Below are 27,878 nucleotides of genomic sequence, written 5' to 3'. Positions count from 1 at the left end.
GTAATATTTTGCTAGTAATTAAATTTCCATCAGTAAATGAATGAAGCGGAGATTTTCCTTGTTTACTTATGAATTGCCAATTTTGTTTATTTGTGAATCTAAAAATTCTTGCCGTGATGAATGAGTGATTTTGCATTCTTGTTTCACAATTAACTGCGAATGCATGTGGTGATGGCTTTTATTCTAAATGTCACTTAGTAAAATAAACCTATTGCACTAAAATGATCTGCATTCACTGGTTGGCTGATGGATAGTCATGGGTTGACTACCGTGTTTCTCACATTAGAAAATAAATGTATGTTCAATTGGCCAACATGGCCCCAGATGTATCATTATTCACACCAGCAGTCATTGTCCAAGATCTAGCGAGGATTCGTTGATTGAAGGATAGACATTGAGTGGTTGGGTGAAAAAAAATTGAATCATTTTGTGTTTATATGGAATCTAAGTTCGTCATGGAAGAGGGAACTTCAGTCCCAAATATACTATCCACTGCAGAAGGTATTCCTCTTTTCCTTATAAGACACAGCAATGTGAACCCCATGTTTCTACTGCAAGCAACTAGTTAATTTTTGTCATCTTTTGGCGGAACTCTTCCTCTTGTGGTTAGCTGGTGTCTTCTTGGGATTGGTTTCTAACACTATGATACAGGGAACACTCCGAGGCCTGCTCGTGCATAAAATTAAAACCCAACAATAGCCCAATCTAACCACAGACAGTGTGAACCTTACATCTGCTCGATGAACTTTTTTTTTACACAGCTAAATCAAAAAGGTTTAGTAATCAAAAATTAGTACTTACTCCAAAATGAAATATCTTGCTTGGCCAATCTTGTTTCAGTTTTTTTTTAACTAAATGCAGACAGTAACCAGAAGTATTGTAGGTTGTCTGGAGTTTCAAAAGGCTTTCAATAAGATACAGCTTAATAAACTATAACACATAAATCAAAGCAGGAGTGGACCATTCGGCCCCTTGTCCCTAAGCTGTCATTCAATAATATAAAAGTTGTATTTCACCTATGTGCCAGTATCCTGTATTAACTCAATAATCCTTGATACACATAACATCCAAAGAAATCTATTGATATATGTCCAGAATGTACAAACAGACAGAACATTGACAGTCCTCTTAGGCAGATAGTTATAAAGATTCTTTATTCTTAAGATGAATTTGTTCCATCTCATCTCAGTCTTGAATGACTGAAACCATATTTTAACATTGCCTTGTTCGAGAATACTTAGAGAGGCAAATTGTTCACCCCTGAATAAGCATTGTTGAGTTATGAATTTTGTTTGCTTTAAAGAGATTATCTTTTATTCTTCTAAATTCAAGAGTACAGGCTGAAGCTGCTTCATCCAATAAATTCTCCTCCCTCTATTGCAAAGAAATCCTTCCTGTTTAGAAAAGAAAGAAGTGCTCTACACAATACTGCAGGTGCAGTCCCATGAGCATCAGTAAAGTAGCTCTACCCTTGCACTGAAATCTTCTTATAATAAAGGCAATTTTTCTTCCTGCTTCCTTGATGTAACAGTATATTGATTAGCAATGATTCATGTAGAATGCTCAAATCCCTCTGAATTTTAATCTTTTAATTTCTCACCATGTGAAAATACTGCCCTTTTCTACCAAAATATATTCCATTTAGCATTTAAGTAATCTCTCTTGATTCACCTTATAAAACACACTGTCAGCCAGGTTTGTATCATCAGAAAACCTGGATGTATTACTTGGTCCTGTTATCCAAATCATCAATGTAGATTGTGAACAGCTGGCCTGCTTATTCCTACCCGCTGCCTTTTGCCCAAAGACTGATTCTCAATTCCATGGCACCTCCATCGAGAGAAGCAGGAGCACCAAGTTCCTGAGAGTCTACAGGGATGACCTCACTTGGTCCCTCAATATCAAGAAGGCACAGCAGCACCTCCACTTCCTAAGGAGATTAAGGCAAGCGAGGACAACCGCCTCCCCCCACCAATTTTAACTGAAATTCAAAGGAGCACCTTTGAGAGCATGCTGACAAGCTGCATCTGCTTCTGATATAGGACCAGAAGTCCCTACAAAGGACTGTGAGAATGGCTGTGATGATCTTAGGGGGCCTCTACCAACCATCGGGGACATTTATCAGAAGCGCTGCGTATGTAGGGCCCTTAGTATTATCAAGGATCCTGCCCATCCATCCAGTATTCTCCTTGACTTTCTACCATCAGGCAGGAGACTCCAATGCATATAGACAAGAACGGTCAGAATGGAAAACAATTTCTTCCTCAAGGCCGTTAGGTTTCTGAACTCCCTGCCACATTGTATTCGAAGTGTCACCGGTTAATCTGTTCTATACTTTACAAAATTTAATCTATGCATTTTACTTTATCCATTATTCATCTGTAAATTTTTATCCTTACTATCCTAATTTATTGTGTGTTATGTGTACTGCTGTGTTTTACAACCTGGTCTGGGGTAACATTGTCTTGTTTGATGGTATAAATGTGTATAGTTTAATGACAACAAAACTCGACTAATTCTGTGTGATAATCTCTTGTGTGGTACCTTTACAAAGACATTCTGGAAGTACCGAAACAGCATCATTGCTGTCCCCTTAGCTGTTCTGTAGTTACAACTTCAAACTGTTCAATGTTTACTGTTCCTTCTTCCTTAGAGATTGACATCAAATATTTTTGTTCAATATCTGTCACTTCCTTATTCCCCAATATAATTTCTCCTGACTCTGGAACAATTCTAATTTCAAAATAACATCAAGGAGAACTTTTAGGGTTCTTTTAGGTTTCTTTGTTTTATGGCTGCCTGTTGGGAGTCGAATCTCAAGGTTGTATAATATATGCATACTTCGATAATAAATGTAATTTGAACTCAAAATTCACATAGACCACAGAACACTACAGCACAGTACAGGCCCTTTGGCCCACAATGTTGTGCCAACCTTTTGACCTACTTTAAGATCAATCTAATCCTCCCTTCCTACACAGTCCTCTATTTTTCTATCATCAATCTGCCGTTTCTGCTCTCATTGCTTATTTGAAAATCTTCTCATTCACAAAACTATCTAGACTCCGGTTCTTAATGTGAAGAAAGTAACAGATCCATAAGGGCTTCTAAAGCTGAACAATAATTCCATTAGTATCAGCTTTTCAAAAGTGTAACCCCTGATATTCGCAGAGAGAATATTCCATTTATCTTCATTTTACAAATAGTAGATAAAATAACATTTTTTGTGCCTTAACAGAAGTTTATTGGTATGTAAGTGAAAGCTGCTGGGGGTTTGACATATATTGATCAAAATAAACACCCATTTATTCCTCTCAGCATGTTATATTAATTTAATATTGCTGCCCTTTCAAAGCACAGTCGGCAGAAATGAATGTCAAAGCACTGAATGCTGATACAAAGTATTGTGCAGAGCTATTCAATTCCCTTGTGTATTTGGGAATGAAAGGATTTCAGCCATATGACCAATCTATAGTTGAGCTGACACAATCAGGGGAACAATCATTTTTATTGCAAAGCTGCACAATTACTTAATAGTAGTTCAAAATCTTCACGAATGTTCTAAAAATAGCAGTGACTGCACAGAAAAGGCCTATTGTTGAAATCCTAAAACAATTTGGTAAATGCTTAATATAAGACCATAAGATATAGGATCAGAATTAGGCCATTTGGCCCAGTGAGTCTGCTCTGCCATTTCATCACGGCCGATCCATTTTCCCTCTCAGCCTCAATATTCTGCCTTCTCCCTGTATCCCCTCGTGCCCTGATGAATCAAGAACCTATCAACCTCTGCCTTAAATATATGTAAAGACTTGGCCTTCACAGCTGCCTGTGTCAAGAACTTCCACACTCTGGCTAAAGAAATTCATCCTCATCTCTTTTCTAAAAGGATGTCCCTGTATTCTGAGGCTGCATCCTCTGGTCTTATGCTCTCTCACCATAGGAAACATTTTCTCCACATCCACTCTATCAAGGCCTTTCAAGATTCAATAGATCTTAATTAGGGCATCCCTCATGCTTCTGAATCAGACACTCCTCATTGGACAAGCCATTCAATTCTGGCTTGTTTACTCATTTTAATTTGTATGTGGGGCTTGCAAGACCTTTGTCCAGAAATATCAGCTTAGTATACTAAAGCATAGGTTCAAAGTTTATCTCGAGCAAGTAAGTCAGCTTTTAATCAGCCTGTAGCCTTTCACCTTTCAAGGACATGAGGCAGATTCCTGCTCAGTGCAGAAAAGAGATAGAGAAATACTTCAAAGCTATGAACAAGTTACAAGCAATTTCCTGTGATAAGAACAAGAATATCTTACCTACCTACAGGAAAAATGTAAATAAGTTTGAAAGAGTACAGAGAAAATTTACAAGGATGTTGCCTGGTCAGTGTATTATTATGTGTACATAATAAAGATCTTCAATTCCCAGTGTGCAATGCAGGTGGTGACCCAGAAGTGATGTTGGTGAGCAGGACACACACGTGCTCTTGGTAGGCTGAATGCCCTGAGAAAATTGTGGCCAAGCTGAAGCCATTATGTAAGTTTGTATATAAAATAGTTCTAGCATTTTTACTTCCACAAGTTTGTCTTGGCTGAAGAGCAAACATAACATGGTGTCAGAAGTTAGCATGAGGTCTAACTACAAAGCATTAACTGAATACCACGAGCGACTAGGTTGCAATGGAGAGAAACAGTCAGTAAGAGAGCACACGGTCTCGAAGTTCACCAAGAGATTCAGGAGAGAGAAGCTGAAAAATTCTATTATGGATAACTTAAGTTCACCCGCACCTATACAGTTTACTGACAATCCAGCTGATAATTGGAAACACTTCAAACTGCGATTCAATATACTGTTTATTTAGCAGTGAGCAGAGCCAGTGGGGGTGGAGGAAAAATCAAAAGCATCTATCATCTACAAGTAATTTGTGAAGATGGTTTGGACATCTCCAACAGCTTGCAAATTGATAAGACAGACTTTAAATTGGACACTCTAATGACAAAATTTGAGGAGCTTGTCCTAAGTGAAAACATCCCATTTGAAAGGTATATAAGTTCTTCTTCTGTGACCAGAAGCAACATGTCAGCTTTGACCAATATTTAGCAGAACTTAATATACTGAGTAAGTCCTGTGAGTTTGGAGACTTGAGAGACACACTAGTCAGAGGCAAAATAGTTTGTGAAATCCCAGATAATGTTCTTAGAGAAAGACTACTCTGAGAAAAAAAATCGATGCTATAAAAGGCCATGAATATGTGTAGGGCAGCAGAAAGCACATGAGCACAAGCTACAAGAGGTGCACAGAGCAGCGACAGCAGTGTATGTTGTCACGATAGAGGGGCAGAACGCAAGGTGCTTTACAAAGCACCTGCAGACCAAAGAGATAGGCTCTAAGAGCAAACGCAGCAAATGTGCAGATATGGATATCCCAAAAATGTGTCCAGCTTGTGGAAAGTCCTGTAATAATTGTGGAAAGAAGAATAATTTTGCAAGGTGCTGCAAAGCTGGGGCTACCAAGAGAAAAATGCACATTGTTGCTGAGCGAATGGGGGCAGTTGTTGCAGATTCTCTGCAGGCTGCTGGTGCTGGTAAAACAGAATGGATTGTCCCAGTGACTGTGAATGAGACAGTCATTCCATTCAAGCTTGACACCAGAGCCAAAGTGAATCCGTTATCCATCGATGATTACAAGACTCTCAAAGTAAAGAGCAAAATTTACCCAGTGAAGTTCAAAGTGACAGGCTATACTGGAGAATACATTCCAGTAAAATGAGGCTGTATAGTGACCTTCAAGCACAAGAGGCAAAACAGCTACTGGTTGTAGATAAGAGAATTCAGACAATATTAGGTCTGACTGCATGCAAAAGGATTAACCTGGTGGAAACAATTTTCGTAGTGGCTTCTCAGACCAAAGGTGACAAGGCAGCATTCAATAAAGAGTACTTAGATGTCTCTGAGTGTCTCAGATGTAACTTGAGAAACTTGTAACGTAATCCATATGAGATCCAGAAAGGTTATGCAAGAGAAGCACAAGAACTTAACTTTCCATAGACATCCATACCAGTTACACCAGCATGAAAGTCAGAATGCCAGTACTGAAAAGAATGATCATAATGAAGAAGTTGCCAGTCATGCACCTGTGGTTCAAACTCTGCCTCATTGACTTCCAGTTAAAGACTGAAAATCAAAAATATCTCTATGATCCTCTCTGATGTTGAAGAGGAAAAGTAAAAAGGAAGATGGGGAGACCACACAGACCCCCCAGGTCAGGACAATAACACTAGTTCAATACTAACCAACAGGAAGAATTGCTATCTATGATATGAGTCAACCGAAAGAGCTCCGTGAATTAAGAGGATCAGTTGGAGCTCACGCAAAGTCTCACAAATCAGATGTATGTAGTCCAGGCTCCATTATGAGGCATGTGCAGTGAACTATGGTCACCCAGCAAGGACGAAAACAGACATGAACAGATAAGGTCTTGGCAGAAGGATGAGAAAGAAAGGAACATGTAGATTAGAGTTCTCAAAAGGACACTGGTATAATGCAGCACATGAAAGCAGGATACCTGTGGAAACAAATAGCAGTCCAAAAGGGATCATTAAGCCACCACAGAGACAGATTGAGAGTGGCTGATTGAAAAGGAGATGGTATTTGTTCATTACAATTGAAGTTGATGCAAATATCTGTGTTGGAAAGCATTATTATGTCTTGCAGGTCTTTGAAGACATACTATGGTGTTTGTTTTCTTTAAAGGGGGAAGATGTGTTATTATCTGTGTACATAATAAAGAACTTCAGTTCCCAGAGTGCAATGCAGCCCATTAACCTGGAACAGGAGGTGATGTTGCTAAATGACACACACACATACACACACACACACACACACACACACACACACACACACACACACACACACACACACACACACACACACACACTCTTGACAGGCTGAAAGTTCCAAATAAAATGTGATTGAGCTGAAGCCATTCTGTAAATCTGCAAATGAAATAGTTCTAGTGTTTTTACCAACACTAGTTTGTCTTTTTGGAAAAGAACAAACGTAACAGTCTGGCCAACCTGAGGTATATGGAAGAGTAGGTTAGGACTTTATTCCTTGGAACACAGAAGACTGAGAGGTAATTTGACAGGTGTATACAAAATGATGAGGGTTAGGGTTAGATGGGGTAAATGCAAGTAGGCTTTTTCCACTGAGGCTGAGTAGGGTTCCAACTAGGGGGCATGGGTTATGGGCAAAAGGTGAAAAGTTTAAGGGGAACGTAAGGGGAAGCTTCTTCACTCAGAAGGTCTCGGGAGTGTGGAATGAACAGCCAGCATATGTGGTGCATGGAAGCCCATGTTCAACCTTTAACTTGGATCGGTACATTAATTTGGTAGAGGTATGAAGGGCTGTGATCCCAATGCAGGTCCTTTGGAATAGGCAGTTTAAATAGTTCAGCACAGCCTAGATGGGCCAAATGGCCTGTTTCTGTGCTGTACTTTTCAGTGACTCTAGTATCAGAGTTCTGATGGAATCAGAATTCCATCATTACATGTAAAAACATAACTTTATTAGCTGAGAAAATAATGAGCATTTCTATTCATGTCATGGTATCCCTGGCTGTCATCAGTATTCATAACTGATTATCAGCAGCTGCAATCTACATTTCAAATTGGTTAGTTAATTGCAAGTCCTTCAGATGACTTGCAGATACTTTCTCCAACATCCCATTTTCTTTCATGAGGGTTTGCCAGTTTGAATTTTCCCATTGAAGGAAGGAAATAAATGTGACACACTCAGAAACACCAAGTTTCACCTCGCTGCAGAAAAAAAACGATAACATATGTGAATGATGATTAATCTGATTCTGATATGGGTATCTATTGTGAACTGAGAGTGGGAAGTGGGCAAGGGGAGGGGAATCATTGCTGGGAAAAGGGAGGGAAGAGGAAGAACCAGAGGAACATTTTGTGATGATCAATAAACCAACTATTTGGGATCAAATCACATTGCCAGGTTTCCCAGGACTGGGTGTGTCTGCGCCTGTGTCACTGCCTCCAACCCAGCCCTCCTTCTCTGCCACCTGTCCCGCACCCCTCCCACGGTGCGTCACCCTCACCTTTCCCAACATCCTCTGCTCCCGCCAGATTTAATAACTCGCTCTCTGCTTCACATTGACAAATACAGTACTGTGCAAAGGTCTTAGGCACCCTAGCTATATATAAGTGGTTAAGACTTATACACAGTGCTGTATCTGCCTGCCCTGCTTTCAACACTGCTTTGTTTCCGGACACCTTGAGAACAGGCAAGAGGCTGAGAGCTGGTTTGGTCCTGCTTAATCATTCATATGCCACCGTTTCCAGGGTGCTTTGCAGAGTGAACAATTGGAAGAATATCAATCATTATAAAACCACTGACGACACATCTTGTGAGGGTACTGTTGTTCAGCTTTCTAAACAACCACAACAAGTCAGACACTAATGCAGAACCTGTAATAGGCAAGACTGAGATCCAGAGGCAGGATTCAGCAAGGTTCAGTTGTAGTACCTGCAATCCCTTCAATTGAAATTGTTGAGAAAGTTCCTATTTTCCCACCTGCTGTAGTCCACCATAACTGAAATTTAGTTAACTCCCAGGGACAATAAAGGGTGCTCATGTGCTCTGGACTCAGATTATAAGATTGGGATGAGTTCTCTGATCTTGGCAATCCCACTTACAAACGTTTCATCACCGTATGAGGAGACTTCATTGATGCACTGTTCCCGAGGATGATTTCTCCTTGTAAGGTGATGAAACATTTAGAAAAGGATTGCCTGAGTCGGGGAACAATTCAACCCAACCACCAAACACCCAAGCTACACATTTTCTGAGTAACTTTCAATAGTTTATAAGGCTCTGAAACATCCAGCCACTGTGTTACAGATCTGCGCACCAGAGCCTTCCATCTCATTCCATTCAAACTACTTCAGTTTTCGCACTGGAATTTGTGCACCAATGGAAATATTGCCTCACAGTATCAATATCATATCCACAACAGTAAATCAGACCCAATCAATTTGTTAATTATGGCCCTTTTGGTCTCCTTGTAATCATAAAAACACATCAACAGGTACTAATCTATTTCCTTTCTGAATGCGATGATTGAATCTGGCTCCACTACTAACTCCACCAATTTCAGACCCTGTTCTTTGCAGTGTAGAAACAATTTCCCTGAAATCACTTCCATTTTGTATATCATCCTTCTACTTCATCTCTTTATTTACGTTTCCACCATAAGGAATAGTTTCTTTTTAGTAATAAGGTCCCGACCTATCATGTTTTTAAATTTTACTTTTAAACCCCTTCTGAGTCTTCTTTGCTGAAAGGACAACAATACTGAGAATAACAGTATATATTCTGAGTCTATTTGTTGAAATAAAGCCCGTCATCACTGAAATCCTTTTCATAAATCTCTTCTTTACCTTCATCAGGACTTCCCTATTTTTCTGAAAGCATGGTATCCAGAAATAGACAAAGTATTCCAGTGGTGTTAGTACCACATTGCTTCATAGCTTGCTTGCTCTTGTACTCCAGGGTTTTATTTATAAAACTGAGGAAACGGCATGCATTTTTGAACTGCTTTGTCATCCTGCTCTCCAACACACTCTGATATTTTGGTTATGTCATTGATGTTATTCCCTCTGCCAGAGGATCAGGATAAATTTGCTGATGATGCTACTGCCAATGTTTCCTCACATCAGTCACAACTTCCATTAAGGAAACAGCAAATGACATTCCACAGCAGGTTAAAGCAACATTTGCACTGACAGGCAAAAAGTGACCTCCGATCTTGCCATCTCATTGAATCTGCCATCAACTGGTGTTTCACCATTTATAACAGCAAGATCAGCCAAGGGACTAAAACAATCTTGATATCTTGCAAAGTGTAGATCCAGGCAAGAGAGTGGATGGATGGGAAAATAACAATTAGCTCCAGATCATTCAGGGCATTAGGGAAGCTGCAGGCGTCAACCCTGGGAGCTTATTTGTAGTTGCAAGCTTACTTCAAACAAATTATGACCCACTTTGTTTCCTTCGCTCCAAACATATAAGGCACTTTTCTTAATGAAGCCAGTTTAGCTCAATACAACTTTCATTCGGCATCCTGTTTTATATTAGGAAGTTCTACCAGATTATACTAAAAAAATTAATGTGAATAATACATGCCAGTTCTTTTCGTAGACCATGAGGAATAATGAAATCGATTTTCAGATATCAAAACAGGTTAATGTAACAAATTCCTCCCATTCGACAGTGAACAGTAAATTAAGACATCTTATTGCATTGATAAGCTAAGTATATATTAAACAAAGAGGGATGGTATACTGGCATAGTGGTGCGCACAACACTCTACAGTACCAGCGACCTAGATTCAGTTCCCTCCACTGCCTGTAAAAAGTTTGTGTGTTCTCCCCGTGACCTCGTGGGTTTCCTCCACGTGCTCTGGCTTCCTCCCACAGTCCAAAGACACTCTGGTTGGTAGATTAATTGGACATTGAAAATTGCCCTGTTGTTAGGCTGGGGTTAAATTGGGGGACTGCAGGCTGGAGGGGCCTGTTCAGCACTGTATGCCAATAAATAAATAAATAACTAAGAATCTCTGAACCACTCACGTTTTGTTGCTCGTTTGGATTTCTGATTCAGATAAAAATTAGATTAATTGTGACTTACCTCATCAGACCCTGATCCAAAAATGAGAAGGTCAAATGGTATAGCTGCAACCATGTCAATAAGGAACCAGCCTTTGAAATAGTGAATCGCAATTTTTGCTGGATGACTAACCACCTCTTCATTTTGGTTTACGTAAGTTGTTCTGAAGTTTATTAGGATGTCAATAATGAACATAATATCCACGATTAAATCCACAACATTCAGTGGGCTGCAGGAGTATCCGCACTCTCTTCTCTTCTGCTCCTCCCTGTCATTTAGTAGGAAGGCTGCGGAGTAGGGAGTGAAGATTGCGGTGTAGATGACCAGGAGTAAGATTAGCCAGTCCCAAACGGCCTTGAAAGGACTATAGTGCAGGATAGTGAGTTTATGGATGCGAGGTGTCTGAAGCTTGTACTCTGGAAGAACATCAGCTCCGAGAGAAAGAACCTGTAGTATGTAGAAATAGACAGAAATTACAATGCAGTAATATATTTTCATAATTTTCAGCCATGGGCCAATGTGTACTGTTCTTTTATTTATTGCTTTTGTCAAATTGATAAAAAAATCAATAATTGAATGATAACAATTGAAAAAAATGATTAGAATAAAATTGAAATGAGATAATTGGATTTTTGATTTCCTTTCCCCAGTCAGTTTGGATTGGCAACAACTTCTCCTCCACAACCTTCAGCACGGGTGCAACAGGCTGTGTGCTTAGCCCCCTGCTCGACTCACTTTACACTTATGACTGTGAGGCTAAGCACAGCTCCAATGTTTGCTGACAACACTACTATCACAGGCCAAATCAAAGGTGGTGACAGACCAGTATATAGGAGGGAGACTGGAAATCTGGCTGAGTGGTGCCACAACAATAACAACCGCTTACTCAATGTTAGCAAGAGCTAGTTCAAGAGGAGGAAACCAGAGGTCCATGAGCCAGTTTTCATCGGAGGATCAGAGGTGAAGAAGGTCAGCAGCTTTAAATTCCTCAGTGTTATTATTTCAGAGGACCTGTCCTGGGGCAGCATGTAAGTACACTTATGAAGAAAGCACGACAGTGCCTCTACTTCCTTAGAAGTTTGTGAAGATTCGGCATGACAACTAAAACTTTGAGTAACTTCTACAGATATGTGTTTGAGAGCATGTGGACTGGTTGCATTATGGCATGGTATGGAAACATCAATGCCCCTGAAATAAAATCCTACAAAAAGTAGTGGATGTGGCCCAGTCCATCACAGGTAAAGTCCTCGCCATCTTTGAGCACATCCACACAAAGATCAATCATCAAGGACTCCGTCACCCAGGCCAGGGGCTTTTCGCTGCCACTATTAGGAAGGTGGTACAGGATACCCATGACCACATACCTCAGATTCAAGAACAGATATTACCCATCTAGCTCTTGAACCCATGGGGATAACTTCACTCACCCTATCACTGGACCTATAGACTCACTTTCAAGGACTCACCTCGTGTTCTCGATATTAATTCCTTGTTTATTTTTTTATTCTCTTTTCTATTTTCGCAGCTTGTTGTCTTTTGCGCACTGGTTGTTTGCCTTCTTGTTGGGTGTGGATTTTCACTGTGTTTATTGGATTTACTGCATATGCCCACAAGAAAATAAATCCCACGGTAGCATATAATAAAAATATGAACTTAGATAATAAATTTACTATGAACCTTGAAGAAAATGCATAACACTCTTTTCCCTTGAAACAAAAAGGATCTCAATAAGATCTTTAAAATCATGTTTTTTTAAACTTAGACGAAGTCTCCATTTATTGGGTGGAGTAAAAATAGAAGCTATCTTGAAAATAAAGATACACACCAAAAATCCCATGTGGAACTTCCGTAGCCAAAGAATGGTGAGAATATGGAACTGGAAATCACAAGGACTGGTTGAAACAAGCAATTCAGATGCATGTTTAATTAGGCTGGACAAGTACATAAGGAGTGGATTTAGAATCAAACGAAAAGACAAGTAGGCAATAGGCACTGCCAAATGGTATGTTTTGGTGCAATATACCTTATATAATCTAAAGCAAATCTGACCAGATAATATTTAGTGACATATAATTACAATCTCATCATCATCATTATGTGCTGTCTGGTATGATGCAGCGATCTTGGTCTTTCCGTGACCCTGATTGTCCTTGGCAAATTTTTCTACAGAAGTGGTTTGCCATTACCTTCTTCTGGACAGGGTCCTTACAAGACAGGTGAGCTTAGCCATCGTCAATACTCTTGTCTGGTGTCAGTGGTCTCAGAAGTATGACCTTGATATGCACCAGCTGCTCATATGACCATCCACGACTTCCCATAACCTTGCACCTGTACCCCTCCATTACAATGAATGGAGACTCCATATGTCTCAGGCTGTTTGAGTGAATGCCCCAGCACCAGTGTTGAAGTATTGCTTCAATTTTATGCTCCTAACTCTGGTAGTGAACTGCATAGAGCAAAATTAGTGAGAACAGTGGATAACAATTTTGGGATTTCTGTGCTTGTGCAATAATAAAGATTATTGTTTGTTATTTTGGGGAAAGAAATCTCAAAGCTTATGCATAAAACTGGGTTAGCAGACCTTTTAAACATCACTTTTGGAACAAGTGATCAATAATACCATTTTCCTCTGGGTGGCAGTGTAGCCACTTTAATAGTTGAGGCTTTTAAAAAATGCCTGTCTGGACACAAAGTCATCCAGATTTCATGTAAATACCTGATGTTATATATTTCTGTAAATTATAAATACAAACACCCATGTCCTATGTTGTTGCTATTAACTTCCTGTCTGTTCTTTCCCATCATTTTACTTTGGCTACATAAATATGTTTACCATATTTCTTTTTTCCTCTCCTTTAGAAATCACTCACACACTTTCCTTCAGGATGATATTTCTCTACCTCTCTTTTACAGCTAAAGCCACACAATGGTTCTGGATCTACCCACCCTCTTGACTATATTCTCATAATGGGGTGACAGCATGAAAATAGTTTACCGCTCCAGTTTTGAGTTGCATCTGATTGTTCACTATATGTGCTTTTCCAGTCTCTGAAATCCTGTTCTGTATGAGTTTTACGCACCTTCCGCCTTGTCAACCGTTCCCATCCCCTCATTTCGCTGTGCAGAGGATGGCGTGTGGAGTGAATGGGCAGCTGCTAGAAACTACTGAACCTTTACATCTTTCCTGCTTTTATACCACTAGTGCTATTCTCCACTCCATCTAAATCAAGGTTTCCCGACCTTTTTAATGCCATAGACTAATGCCATTAAGCAAGGGGCCCATGGACCCCAAGTTGGGAATCCCTGCTCTAAACCCTTTCACCCAGCCCACCACACCCAACCTCATCTCAACCCGGTCTATCCATTCATTCCACATCTACTCTATTCCACATCTTTCTATCTTACTCACTACTCCCAATCCCATTACATCCTAGTGAGCCCAAATTCAACCCTACTTCAACCAAAATCTGCAAACTTCGCTTCACAGCTTCTACTTGGCTTCGCTCTATCTGACTACACCCGGTGTTGCTGCACCCCCTCCTATCGCACTGACATGCACCCGGCTTGTTGATTAGGTGATGGAGACTGGAGATAAAAACTGTACTGCCGGCTAGTCTGTAGGTGCCCTTGGGATCCCAGAAACGAGGGGTGGATTCTTAGACCCACTTGGCATCAGACAAGAGGCTTCTGCCATCATTCTGAACTGAATGCTTCCTTTGGGTTCATCTGAAGCTGGGCATACATCTTTACAGGCCATCCAATGTTGGGACAGAATCTCTGCACCTTCTCAATGCTAGGATTGGGTACTTTAGGACAACCTAATGGAAGTCCTGGGTCTTTGAGGCTCACCTATGCCTGGCATGGTTCATCAATACCCTTCTGTTGCTAGGATTTGGTCTCAGAACCCACCTGAAATTGGCACTGGGTACTCATAGTCAACATGATGCCAATTATGACCGAGGATACAAGGACAATGAAGGCCCACAGCAAGGATGAAATGGTTATGATAATATGGACTAGAGAGGGTCTAGGACCTGGAAGCAGTGATCATATTGGATTTGGTGCTATGTTCCTGGTCCAGGTAAACAGGAATGTGGGCAATGATGAGAAATCAAAGATGCTCTAGAGAAGCAAATGAATGGATAATAAGGCAGATGAGCACAGTACAGAAGTATGTGAGCTGATAGACTTTGGTAGAAAATCTAAAAGGCTGAGTTTTTTTAAATGTTCAGAGTTTGGGGAAAGTTAATGTTCGAAGGGATAAGGGTATCTTTGTATATAAGGATACTGCAAGCTAACATACAGACATAGCAGGCAATTAGAGAGTCAAATACTATTTTGGTCTACAATATATGAGGATTTCAACAGAGGAGTAAAAATATCTAAATTATATATGGCCATGTTAAGACCACAAAGTGTGCAATTCTAATCCCCTTACTTTGGATAAACTTGCTTCTGAGGGGATGCAACTAACATTCTCCAGAATGATTACAGGGAAGGTAGAACTGATATACAAGGAGAAATAGAGTAGTGTAATGCCCTGGTCAAGATCTCTACTGCCATGCTGTAGATACTTCATTTTGGCAGTTTTTGCAAAAGTAGTGTGTCCCGCTGGTAGAATGCTTTGGTCTTGGCTAGAGTTAAGAATCCCCGTTGCTCAACTTAGGAACGTTGTGCCAGCCAATCAGGGTGGAAGAATCGGGAGAAAGTTCTAGAGAGTGGGATAGACAGAGATTTGTGATGGACAGTAGTTCGGTTCGGCTCTTTTTTGTTGGTGGGAGCTGTGGGGAGGACAGGAGGGAAGATGCCAGAGAATGCTGTTGAGAGGAGAGCCCCGTTGCATGAAGTGCTTTGTGCAGGTGAATGGCTCCAAGGAGGAAGGGCCAATACTGAAAGAGAACACCCGTTTGTTCAAGATGGATATTGAGTGAAGGTTGGACTGTAGCGGGTGCTCTCACGCAGGCCATGGGTTCGGCGCTGCAAGTAACGGTTATACCCAGCTTTTGGACAATACGAGCCCCAACAATATGGACAATATGGGTCCTTTTATTTTTTTCTTTTCTTTCTTTTAATAACCGTTTGATAAAGCTGAAATTTTTAAATATACTTTGTTTTTAATTTTCTACTGTGTATAATCTGTTATTTCTTGCTGACTGACAAATGTGCGTGGGCTGTACCTACACAGCATTCACCCAAAGTGAGGTTTCTTTAATCAGAAACCTGTTTGGTTGAACCCCAAATTATACCAACCCTAGATGCATATTGCTTGTGAAAAGTGGCCTTTTCACTGCTGAGTCACGTAGCTAAACAGCCAGGTTTGCATATGAGCCCAGTGAGGGGGTTACAGTAGGATAGGCCACCTTTCTTTAAAATTTACAATGAAAAATAACTTCACTGAAATTCTTCAAGGATGTGACAGTGTGGATGCATGGAGGAGTTAATCACTGTCCCAAAATAAAGAGTGAGCCATTTAGAACTGAAATGAGAAGTGTTTCCACTGAGACTTTGAGGAGATGCTGGAATATTCTAACCCTGTGGAAGTTCTTTCAAAACTGAGTTCAACAGATTACTGGGTATTAAAGGAATCGAAACAGCTGGAGTTAACAGCAGGAAAACGGTGTTTGGAGTAAATGGGCCATGTCGATTGGTGATAGAGGCACCAATTGACCTCTTTTCTTATGTTCTCATGTCCCGGTCCAGGTGTGCATCAAACTCTAAAATTGAAGTACGAGATTATTGGATGTGATTTGTAACCATGAATCACCTGGATATAGGTCTGTCGATGTATATAACACTTAGTAGTATGATTTTTGGGTGGTGGGGATGGAGATACATCTCTACCAAAGGAGGTGTATGGTCGGTGCTCCTTCGCTCCTCTAGCCTGCAAGTCACCTTTGGGCAAGGTGTAGCACCTGCTTAGCCTTTGATCAGAATCAGGTGAAGCAATGGGATCAGATGGTGGATGATCATACCAGCAGCTGCTGGTGCATATCACAAATTCTGGTTATGTGACCACTGACGCCAGGCAGATAATCTCTAAAGAGTATTAATAATGGCTGGGGTCACCTATCTTGTAAAGACACTATCCAGAAGAAGGCAATAGCAAACTAATTCTGTAGAAAAATTTGCCAAGAACAGTCATGGCCATGGAAAGACCATGATCACCCACATTATATGACCTGGCACATAATGACAATGATGATTCTTAGGCATTGATTGCTCCTGAATGTAGGATTGCAGGATAGAGGTCTGCAAATGGATATCACTGTATATACAGTATTAATGTACAGAGTTTAATACAGGTGTCTCAATGGCATTAACTGTAATTCCAAATAACTTTCTTTTAAAGACCTGGTCCAGGCTCAATGATTCTTTTAAGTATGAAGACTGCTCATCAACTCCTTCCTAGCTTCAACTTTTTTTAGTAACAGGACAGTGCGCACAAATTTCAGTGATTTGCTAATTAAGCTGATGCTGTTAAGGCCACTGGCTTTTGAGGAGAGGTGGGGAGGAAATGGGTTGAGTTTCCTGACATAGGAGGAATGGGTAATGCTTGTGCCTTGCTAAGATGGGGTGAACAACTGACCTAATTAAAACACTTTTATTTTACTTTTTTTTCCCAAATGATATGGATTTTTATCCTTTTGAGTTTCAAACTCAATGTAATAGCATACATTTTGCTTTCAAAGAGTGGCCAGATTTCAGGAACAGGAAATTGGCATATCTTATAATTTCTTCTCCCCCTTATGCTGATTAATTATCACTTTGTGTAACATACATGTTTACAGGTGATGTTTTGCCTACAGATGTGGTGCTGTTCTGGGAATCTTCTGTTTCATTTGGGCAGAATATTAGACCATATCGCATAGGAGCAGAATTAAGCCACTCAGCTTATTGAGTCTGCTCCACCATCCCATCATAGCTGATTAATTACCCCTCTCAACTCCATTTTCCTGTCTTCTACCTTATCCTTTGATACCCTGCCTAACCAACAACTATCAACTGCCACTTTAAATAAACTCAATGACTTGGCCTTTGCAGCTGTCCATGTCAATGCGTTCCACAGATTCACCACCCTCTCGCTAAAGAAATTCCTTCTTAGAACATAAGAACATAAGAAATAGGAGCAAGAGTAGGCCATCTGGCCCATCTAGCCTGCTCCAAGGTCATGGCTGATCTGACCATGGACTCATCTCCATCTACCTGCCTTTTTCCCATAACCCTTAATTCCCCTACCATTCAAAATCTATCTAACCTCATCTTAAATATATTTACTGAGGTAGCCTCCATTGCTTCATTGGACAGAGAATTCCACAGATTCACCATTCTTTGGGAAAAGCAGTTCTTCCTCATCTCCGTCCTTAATCAACTCCCTCCAATCTTGTGGCAATGTTCCCTAGTTCTAGTCTCACCTACCAGTGGAAACAACTTTCCTGTCTCTAGCTTATCTGCCCTGTTCATAATTCTATATGTTTCTATAAGATCTCCTCCCATTCTTCGGAATTCCAGTGAGTACAGTCCCAGGTGATTCAATCTCTCCTCATAGTCTAACCCCTTCATCTCTGGAATCAGCCTGGTGTACCTCCTCTGCACCGCCTCCAAAGCCAGTATATCCTTCCTCAAATAAGGAGACCAGAACCGCACACAGTACTCCAGGTGTGGCCTCACCAGTACCCTGTACAGTTGCAGCATAACCTCCCTGCTCTTAAAATCAATGTTCCATTTGCCTTCTTTTTAGCCTGCTGCACCTGCAAACCAACCTTTTGCGAATCATGTCCAAGCATTCCAAAGTCCTCCTGCACAGCAGCATTCTTATCTCTGTACTAAATAGATATCCCTCAGAAGACAGCCACCAGAAGATATCTGTGGCTATATCCTCTGGTCCTAGACTCATCCACTATAGGGAAGATCCTCTCCATATCCATATGCGATAGGTTTCAGAGATTCTTTCTCATTCTTCGCAACTCCAACAAGTACAGGCCCAGAACCATCATTCTTTCCTTTATTGTTAAATAAAATGTTAAACCCGAGAGAATAGCATTGTGAGAGATAAGCACCAGCATGGCAATATTTACTAGTATTTTAAGATCTAGTTATGTGTCTGAATGTATTAAGCAGTACAAGAGGCAAGCACAAGAAAAATGAATAATATTTAGTGACCGTATAATATTTATACGGTTAATTCTTTTATAAGTTTCTTGGCAAGCAATTTTCATGATAGACTTTCATGATCGAAATCCCAATAGGTTATAGTCTCTGTCAACATGTTTCTGCCTGCTACATTATGCCTTGTTACATAGTCTCTGAAGGCACTTCTTTCTTTCAGCTTCCTATACTAACTAAAATCCACATTGTCTTCTATGTATTCTTGTCAATCTTTAGAAACATACCTGGTGCCTCCTTATCACCACTTATTTATCTTGTACTGTTGTTGGTCTTTTCATCTGTACTACTATTCTCTGCCATAGACCTCAGCCTTCCACCTAGATTGCTGTAACTTTTAATAAGTTCAAGGCAAAACAAGCAGAATAGACTATTAGCCCAGGTTAAATACTGAGCAAAAATGATAACCTGCAGTGTTATATACACAAGAGATTCTTCAGATGCTGGAAATTTAGAGTAATGCATCAAAAGGAACTCAGCAGGTCAGGTAACATCGATGGAAAGGAATAAACAGTTGATGCTTCAGCAGAAACCCTTCATCAGGACTGGACCGGAAAGAGGAAGAAGCCAGAATAAGAAGGTAGGGGAGGAGGGGAAGGAGTATAAGTGAGAAGGTTGTAGGTGAAGCCAGGTAGCGGGGGTTGGGGGGTGGGTTGAAGTAAGAAGCTGGGAGGTGATAGGTGGAAAAGGTAAAGGAATCTGACAGGACAGGAGCTTGGACCAGAGGAAAGGGAAGGAAGAGAAGCCTGACGGGGAGGTGATAGGCAGGTCAGGAGAAGAGAAGAGGTAAAAGAGGAGCCAGAGAAGGGAGTGGAAGAAGGGTAGGGGGAAAAAGTTAGAGGAATCAATGCCCATGCCACCAGGTTCACTATAATGTTAGCTCCACAGTAAAAATTGTCGGACAAGGCTGACAACCAAAACCATTAAATATCTATTGAGGAATTACTTGCTAGTTTGAGTACTTTAAAGGAGAAATTGAATATATGGGGTAACAATGATAATAGATGCATTAACATTATATTGTTATTGGATAAATATGATTTGTTCATCATAGAATTGCTTATAATTTTAACAAAAACATGATCATTATGAGGAACCTGAGGCTGATTAATCAAATGATTATTCAAATATTTACATAAGGCTTGAACAAAATTAAAATGTGAATATACTATTTACTCTTTGGGATGGCACTGTCACAGGAAGGCAGCGTCCATCATCAGGGACACTTAGGACATGCTCTCCTTTCACTGCCGCCATCAAGAACGTGGTACAGGAGCCTCAGGATTCACGACACCAGGTTCAGGAATAGTTATTACCCCTCAGTCATCATGCTCCTGAACCAGTGGGGATAACTTCACTTGCCCATCACTGATTGAACTGTTCCCACATCCTATGGACTCACTTTCAAAAAGTCTTTATCTCATGTTCTTGATAGTTTTCCTATTTATTTTTATTATTATTATTTCTTTCTTTCTTTTTTACCTCCACAGCTCGTTGTCTTACACATTGATTGTTTGTCCGTCCTGTTAGGTGTTGTCTTTCGTTGATTCTGTTATGGTTCTTGGATTTATTCAGTATGCCCACAAGAAAGTGAATCTCAGGATTGTAAATGGTGACATACAGAATCTGTACTTTGAACTTTGGTAGGGCAACATTGTTATTTTCACTTTATGTTGTGAAGGAAAGCCAAGAAGTAGTTAGAAGTGTTTAGGAATGTTATTTGTGACAGATTTATCAACAGTTGCTTAGAATTTCCTCAGCACTTGCTGCAGCATTTCGACAGCATCTGCGGTTCAAGCTGCAGGACTCTGAGCTGTAGCCTTCTCTCCATGCACAGCACCAGAGCACAGAGTGCAATGAACTGAGCTACACCCAGGCATTGACTGAGAGGAGAAATGGAAGGAGGGTTGAGAATCAGAAATGGAGGGTTATTGAGTGAGGGCCAGTTGCCAGGTGAAAGATGCTGTGATCATTAGTTGAGAAAAAAAGTGTTAGGGTGGAACCCTTTTCTTTTGCCTGCATGACTACAGCTCCAATAAAATGGCCTGACCATTTTGCATGCTCAGAATTCTCCAATCCATTGCATTGCAATTACTCAGGAAGACTTCTTCAAATGAATCTTCTTTAAATGCTTACCATGCAGTTGGGTGAAGGCTGCAAATACACGAGAGTGCTACCACCTGGAGCAGGGGTACCCAACCTAGGGCCCATGGACTCTTGTCCATGGCATTAAAAAAACTTGGGAACCACTGATATTTTGGTGTGAAAATAGAGTCCCATTCTTACATCATCATTGGCCTAGGTCTTGTGATACCATGTGGGACTATGTGTATCACAGGCATTGCACCTCCTCCTTCTAAAAGGCAATTAATGTAGAGTATTCGGTGCTGGAATTGCCAATGGTAACCACATTAACTGGGAGGGAAATAATCAAAATAGTATCAGCAAAGAACCAAAATTAGAGCAGACTTTTTGGTCAGGTAGTTAAGGTGTATAAAAGAGTCTGGTGAAAAAATCTTTTTCTTTACTACTTGCCTCCAGATAATGACGTAAGCCATTGTGCTCATGCATTGCTTGACCTACTAATGCTCCATGCTGCAAAACAAGCACTTCAGCAGCTTAAACACCATCAGCATTTTTGTGCATAATCTGGCATCTCTGAGACTTGTAACTGCTGATTCACACCTGTGTTCATAGTAATCTGCTCTTGTAGAAAAGCAAGTTGGGGTTTATTATTAGCATAAAGACCTAAACTCACATGGGCACTTTAATATCTCATTCCAAAAAGAGTGCTGGGTTTCTTTACTTGTCACCTGCTTAACTAACCAAACAATGTTCCTGATTAACTTTAAAACAAAATGCAGGGATGGACATAATGACAATCAACTGATCTCTTTTTAGATCCTGCTGGACCAGTAATAAGACTGTAAGACATAAGATATAGGAGCAGAATTAGGCCATTTGGTCCATCGAGTCTGCTCCGCCACTTTATAATGGCTAATCCAATTTTCTTCTCGTTTCCAGTCTCCTGCCTTCTCCCCTTGATGCCCTGACCAATCAAGTATCAATCAACCTCTGCCTTAGATATACATAAAGACTTGGTCTCCATAGCTGTCTATGGCAAATAATTCCACAGATTCACCACTCTCTGGCTAAAGAAATTCCTCATCTCTGTTCTAAAAGGACAGCCCTCTATTCTGGGGCTGTGTCCTCTGATCTTAGACTCTCCCACCACAGGAAACCTCCTCTTCACATTAATTCTATTAAGGCCTTTCACCATTTGATATGTTTCAATGAGGTTACCACCTTTTCTTCTGATTTCCAGCTAGAACAGGCCCAGAGCCATCAAACACTCTTGACGAATAAGTAATCATTCTTCAATACACCACACATCACTGATCAGTGACTGAATAAAAGATGCAAATTTAACTCAAAGTAACAGATTATTTGATTTTAAAGAGACTTAAAAGATTAAAGATTAGTTTTATTTGTCACATGTACATTGAAACATACAGTTTGCACCAAATCAGCAAAGTTTGTCATGATGAGATCTCTCTCAGGTTGGAGGAGCACCACTTCATTTTCTATCTAGGTAGCAGCCAACCTGATATATGAACTTCAATTTCTTTAAAAAAAGGCAATTTTTTCTTTCCTCCCATTCCCTCCTCCTTAATTACCCACTCTTACCTCTTCTCCTCAGCTGGTTAATTTTCCATCTGTTATAAATGAGCTACAAGTAGGAGCTGAATGTGTTGTGGTCAGCAAACATGCCATAAAATCGAATGAGCTACGTAGATCATAAGACCAGAAGACGTAGGAGCAGAATTAGGCCATTCATCCCATCAAGTCTGCTCCACCATTCCATCATGCCTAATCCTGGATCCCATTCAACCCCATGCATCTGCCTTCTCACTATGTCCTGACCAATCAGGAAATGATCAACTTCTGCATTAATTATACTAATGGATTTGGCCTCCACTGCAGTCTGTGGGAGAGCATCCCACAGGTTCACTACTCTCTGGCTAAAAAAATTCCTCCTTACCTCAGTTCTAAAAGGTCACATCTCAGTTTTGAGGCTGTGCCCTCCAATTCTGGACACCCCACAACAGGAAGCATCCTCTCCATATCCACCCCATCTAGTCCTTCCAATATTTGGTAGGTTTTAATGAGATCCCTCACATTCTTCTAAATTCCAGTGAGTACAGGCCCAAAGCTGCCAAATGCTCCTCATATGTTAACCCCTTCATTCCTGGAATCATCCTCATGAACCTCCTCCGGACTTTCTCTAATGACAACACATTCCTTCTGAGATGTGGGGCCCAAAACTGTTAACAATACTCTAAGTGTGGCCTGACAGTGTCTTAAGGCTCAACGTTATCTCCTTGCTTTTATATTCTATTCCCCTTGAAATAAGTGCCACCATTGCATTTGCCTTCTTTACCACGGACTCAGCCTATAAGTTAACCTTCTAGGAGTCTTGTTCGAGGACCCCTAAATCCATCCGCACCTCTGATGTTTGAAGCTTGTCCCCATTTAGATCATAATCTGCTGTATTGTTACTTGAACCAAAATGCATGATCATACATTGCCCAGCACTGTATTCCAGCTGCCACTTTTTTTGCCCATTCTTCCAAGTTGTCAAAGTCTTGCTGCAATTGCATTGCTTCCTCAGTGCAACACACCCCTTCTGACCATCTTCCTGTCACCATCTAGTCCAGTCTAGGGATGGAGTTAATGTTATGTACAGTACTATGCAAAAGTTTGAGGCACAAATATATAGCTAGGTGCTGAAGACTTCTGCACAGTTTTGTAGTAATTTTATACATTGCACTGTACTGCCGCTGCTGCAAACGAAAATATATTTCATGACATATACACAGCAAACGCTGATAAGCCTGTGTCTGATATGGGTCTATGCTGTTGACTGAGAGCGGAAAGGGAGAGGGAAATCTTGGTCGCGAAAAGGGGAAGGAAGAGGGGAGAGCAGGAAGTATCAGAGAGATACTTTGAAATGTTCAATAAACCAGCTGCACCCACACCACTCCCCCACCCCTGCACTCTGCTACACCAACGGCACTTCACCCTCGACATTCCCAACATCGTTTGCTCCTGCCAGAGTTACAAACTCACTCTTAGCTCCATGTTGACAAATACAGTAGTGTGCACAAGTTTTAAGTACCCTCTATGCCAAAGGCTTTTGCACAGTATTGTAGATGAGGGGCAGGACACATTATATAGCTACTCCCCACCTCCCCCACCCAATATTTACATCAAACATGATCTTACTAATTTGAATAATTTTAAAATTTTTATTTAAAACTTAAATACATTTCCACAGTTTCTAATGACCTTCTGAGAGCAGGAGCAGAGAGACATTGATAGGATGCAGAAGTGGGCTGAGAAGTGGCAGATGGAGTTCAACCCGGAGAAGTGTGAAGTGGTTCACTTTGGAAGGACGAACTCCCAGGCAGAGTACAAAGTAAATGGCACGATACTTGGAAGTGTAGAGGAGCAGAGGGATCTGGGGGTACATGTCCACAGATCCCTGAAACTTGCCTCACAGTAGATAGGGTAGTTAAGAAAGCTCATGGAGTGTTAGCTTTCATAAGTCGAGGGATAGAGTTTAAGAGTTGTGGGGTAATGATGCAGCTCTATGAAACTCTGGTTAGGCCACACTTGGAGTACTGTGTCCAGTTCTGGTCACCTCACTATAGGAAGGATGTGGAAGTTTTGGAAAGGGTACAGAGGAGATTTACCAGGATGCTGCCTGGTTTACAGGTGCTGCCTGATTATGATCAGAGATTAAGGGAGTTAGGGCTTTACTCTTTGGAGAGGAGGAGGATGAAAGGAAACATGATAGAGGTATACAAGATATTAAGAGGAATAGATAGAGTGGACAGCCATCACCTCTTCCCCAGGACACCACTGCTCAGTACAAGAGGACATGGCTTTAAGGTAAGGGGTGGGAAATTCAAGGAGGATATTAGAGGAAGGTTTTTTACTCAGAGAGTGGTTGGTGCATGGAATGCACTGCCTGAGTCAGTGGTGGAGGCAGATACTCTAGTGAAACTAGTACTCTAGTAGGCAGAGACTACTAGACAGGTATATGGAGGAATTTAAGGTGGGGTGTTCTATGGGAGGCAGGGTTTAAGGGTCGGCACAGCATTGTGGGCCGAAGGGCCTGTACTGTGCTGTATTGTTCTATGTTCTATGCCACTGTGTGTAGGGCCTCAAGTGAACACAGGGTATCGGAGTTCAGAGTTCAATTCCGACATCATCTATAAAGAGTCTGTACGTCCTTCCCATGGAATGCATGGGTTTTCTCCGGGTGCTCCAGTTTCCTTCCTCAGTCCAAAGGCATACTGGTTAGTAGCTTAACTAGTCATTAGGCTAGGGTTAAGTCAGTGGTTGCCAGACAGTGTGGCTCAAAGGGTTGGGAGGGCCTCTTCCATGCTGTATCTCTAAATAAATTACAAAAAATTAATAAACAAACTAACATAAATAAAAATTATACAAACACAAACAAATAAGTACATATAAATAAATAAATAAATCGGAGTTTCCTCAATCTGCTTTTTAATCTTCTGAACTAGCAAGAACTTGACATGTTAGTTCAAAAATCTGACTGTCTGTGAACCATAATCACAAGAGATTCTGCAGATACTGGAAATCCAGAGTAACACACACAAAATACTGGCGGAACTTTCCATAGAGACTACCTGACCTGCTGAGTTCTTCCAGCATTTTGTGTGTGTTAGTGAAATCAGCATTGTTTTAGTTATTAATTCATCCTTGCCAGTCATCTTCAGGAGATGAAGAACGGTTCACAACTGGGTCCAGTATGTAGGGAGTGTTGCACTGTTGGAATTGGATGTCAAACGTCTCACAGCAGTGTTTCAATGAAGAGTAGGGAAATTATTTCTGATGGTCTCTGGAATATTTATTCCTTAATAAAGACTCTGAAAAATATTGGGCTTTAATGTTTTGCTGGTTGTGGGAGCCTTGTGGTGCCTTGAACACTACATTACAACATGCTATATTTCAAAAATAAATTTAAGTGCCTCATTTATAATATTCTAGAAACAACTGCTATATAAATGTAAGTATTTCAACATCTTCTGTGTACGTCCTCCCCATAGAATACATGTGTTTTCTCGGGGTGCTCCGGTTTCCTCCTATAGTGGGTAGATTAGTTGGTCATGCTAATAAATTGTCCCATGAATAGGTAAGAGTCAATTGGGGCTGTGATGTTGCTGAGTCAGTGTTGCTTGCAGGGCCGGAAGGGCCTTCTCCTTGCTTTATCAATCAAATAGCATTAGCATGCATTTCCACAGAAGAGATGTGGACTGAACTCCGTTCGGGCAAGTTCCTGAGTTCAGTCGAGATGTTTCTTACAAAAAAAAGGCTGAGTTGCTAGAGTAGGCCATATTAGGTTCACCTCTCAGCAGCCATATACTGGCATTTACTAAATGTCACACACTGTCCCATTGGTGGTGTATAGAAGCTAGAGAGAAGGAAGGGAAGAGGAGATCTAACACTCACTGCCTGATAAGAAGATGCTGCATATAATGAAAATTTTCATAACCTGGTTGCATTTTGCTATGGTCCTACAGCGTAATCCTGAATCACATTCTGCGCTAACGGCCAATCTCACTCAAAAAGCCAGAAAATCACACTGCAGGAAGATAAATTTTCAAGATTTGTTGCAAATATTGAACGAGGACAAACCACTAGCAGTAATTAAACTTAAGAAATGAAAGCCACTGATTTATCTTTACTTCCTGGCCTTTTCTTATTATCTCTTTTGGCTTTAGTACTGTAATGGACTCTAGGTTATTTAATGACAGAAAAAAAAGATTGAGACTGATCTAAATCCTGTATGAATATTTCTTCATTAAGGACATGCTGACAAACCAAATGTTCTAATTAACATATGTTTTAGTAGCCTTTTCTACTTCCTGTTACAGTGAAGGTGGTTTGCATCATGAGAGATGAATTATCCTAACATCCTTCAGTGCTATTGTCAAAGCCAAGGGTAACCTCCTCTATTAGCAACCTACCTTGAGAATTCTAACCGTAATAAATGGCCGCCATCTAACTGTGTCACAGTATTTCTATTTTTAGAGCAATTAAACTAACCACATCCATGAGGAGTGTGAGCATGATAATAGATCTTAGTTAGCAAGTTGGAATGACATACAGACAAGGAAGAGATACAAAAGCTTATTCTACAATCCAGATCAGAATTAAAATCAGGTTTGATATCACTGGTGATATTTGTTAACTTTGTGACAGCAAAACAATGTAATACATTATAAAAAAACTGCAAATTGCAATAAGTTGATAGATATTAAATAGTTAAGTAGTGCAAAAACAGAAATAAATAAGTAGTGAGGTAGTGTTCTTGGGTTCAATGTCTGTTTAGAAATCTGATGGCAGAGGGGAAGAAACTGTTCCTGTGTTGTTGAGTGTGAGCCTTCAGGCTCCTGTACCTCTTTCATAGTGGTAGCAATGAGCAGAGGGCATGTCCATGGTGATGGGGATCTTTAATGATCCATGTTTCCCTTTTGAGACATCGTTCTTTGAAAATTCATCCTTTTATTTGTTACTGTGCATAGTACAGTTCCATATTAGACAAATATGAGCTACTGAAATCAGACTGCTCTTTGGAAACTCTGTTTTCTTTGATTCTGTTACTTAATGAGAAGAACCCCAATTAAATAGAAATGAAGGTAGGATTCCCCTGAAAACCTGCTGGATAAATGCCATTTGCCTCCAGTTTAGCTGAGTTGCATGGTTGATCCTTAGATAATGCTGATTCAACTGATGTTGGCTAGGATAAAGTTAATTAATTAGCTTCACTATTTCTAGCAAAGCAGAGAAGATTTAGACCCCTGTTCACAATCAGTGACATGAGAGGAAAATACGTAGGCTTGTAAATGTCCATTTTACATTAACTCAGGAAAGATAGTGATGGCATCAGTAGCTGAATAAACCTTATGACCGTGTTACAAGGTTATTCCTGTGCTACAA

General features: G+C 40.5%; 1 protein-coding gene across 1 annotated transcript in view; it reads right to left on the bottom strand.

The window, feature by feature from the left end:
- Positions 1 to 27,878, bottom strand: part of LOC132392425 (potassium voltage-gated channel subfamily H member 7-like) — a 529,705-nt gene that overhangs the window by 74,443 nt on the left and 427,384 nt on the right. Inside the window, exon 7 of the mRNA XM_059966250.1 lies at positions 10,704 to 11,129. Coding sequence (XP_059822233.1) covers positions 10,704 to 11,129 — 426 coding nt within the window. The remainder of the gene's footprint in view (positions 1 to 10,703; positions 11,130 to 27,878) is intronic.

Source organism: Hypanus sabinus, chromosome 4 (assembly GCF_030144855.1).
Source record: "Hypanus sabinus isolate sHypSab1 chromosome 4, sHypSab1.hap1, whole genome shotgun sequence".
Lineage (NCBI taxonomy): Eukaryota > Metazoa > Chordata > Chondrichthyes > Myliobatiformes > Dasyatidae > Hypanus > Hypanus sabinus.
The sequence above is the reverse complement of the archived record's forward strand: the minus strand, read 5'-3'. Positions and strand labels throughout refer to the sequence as shown.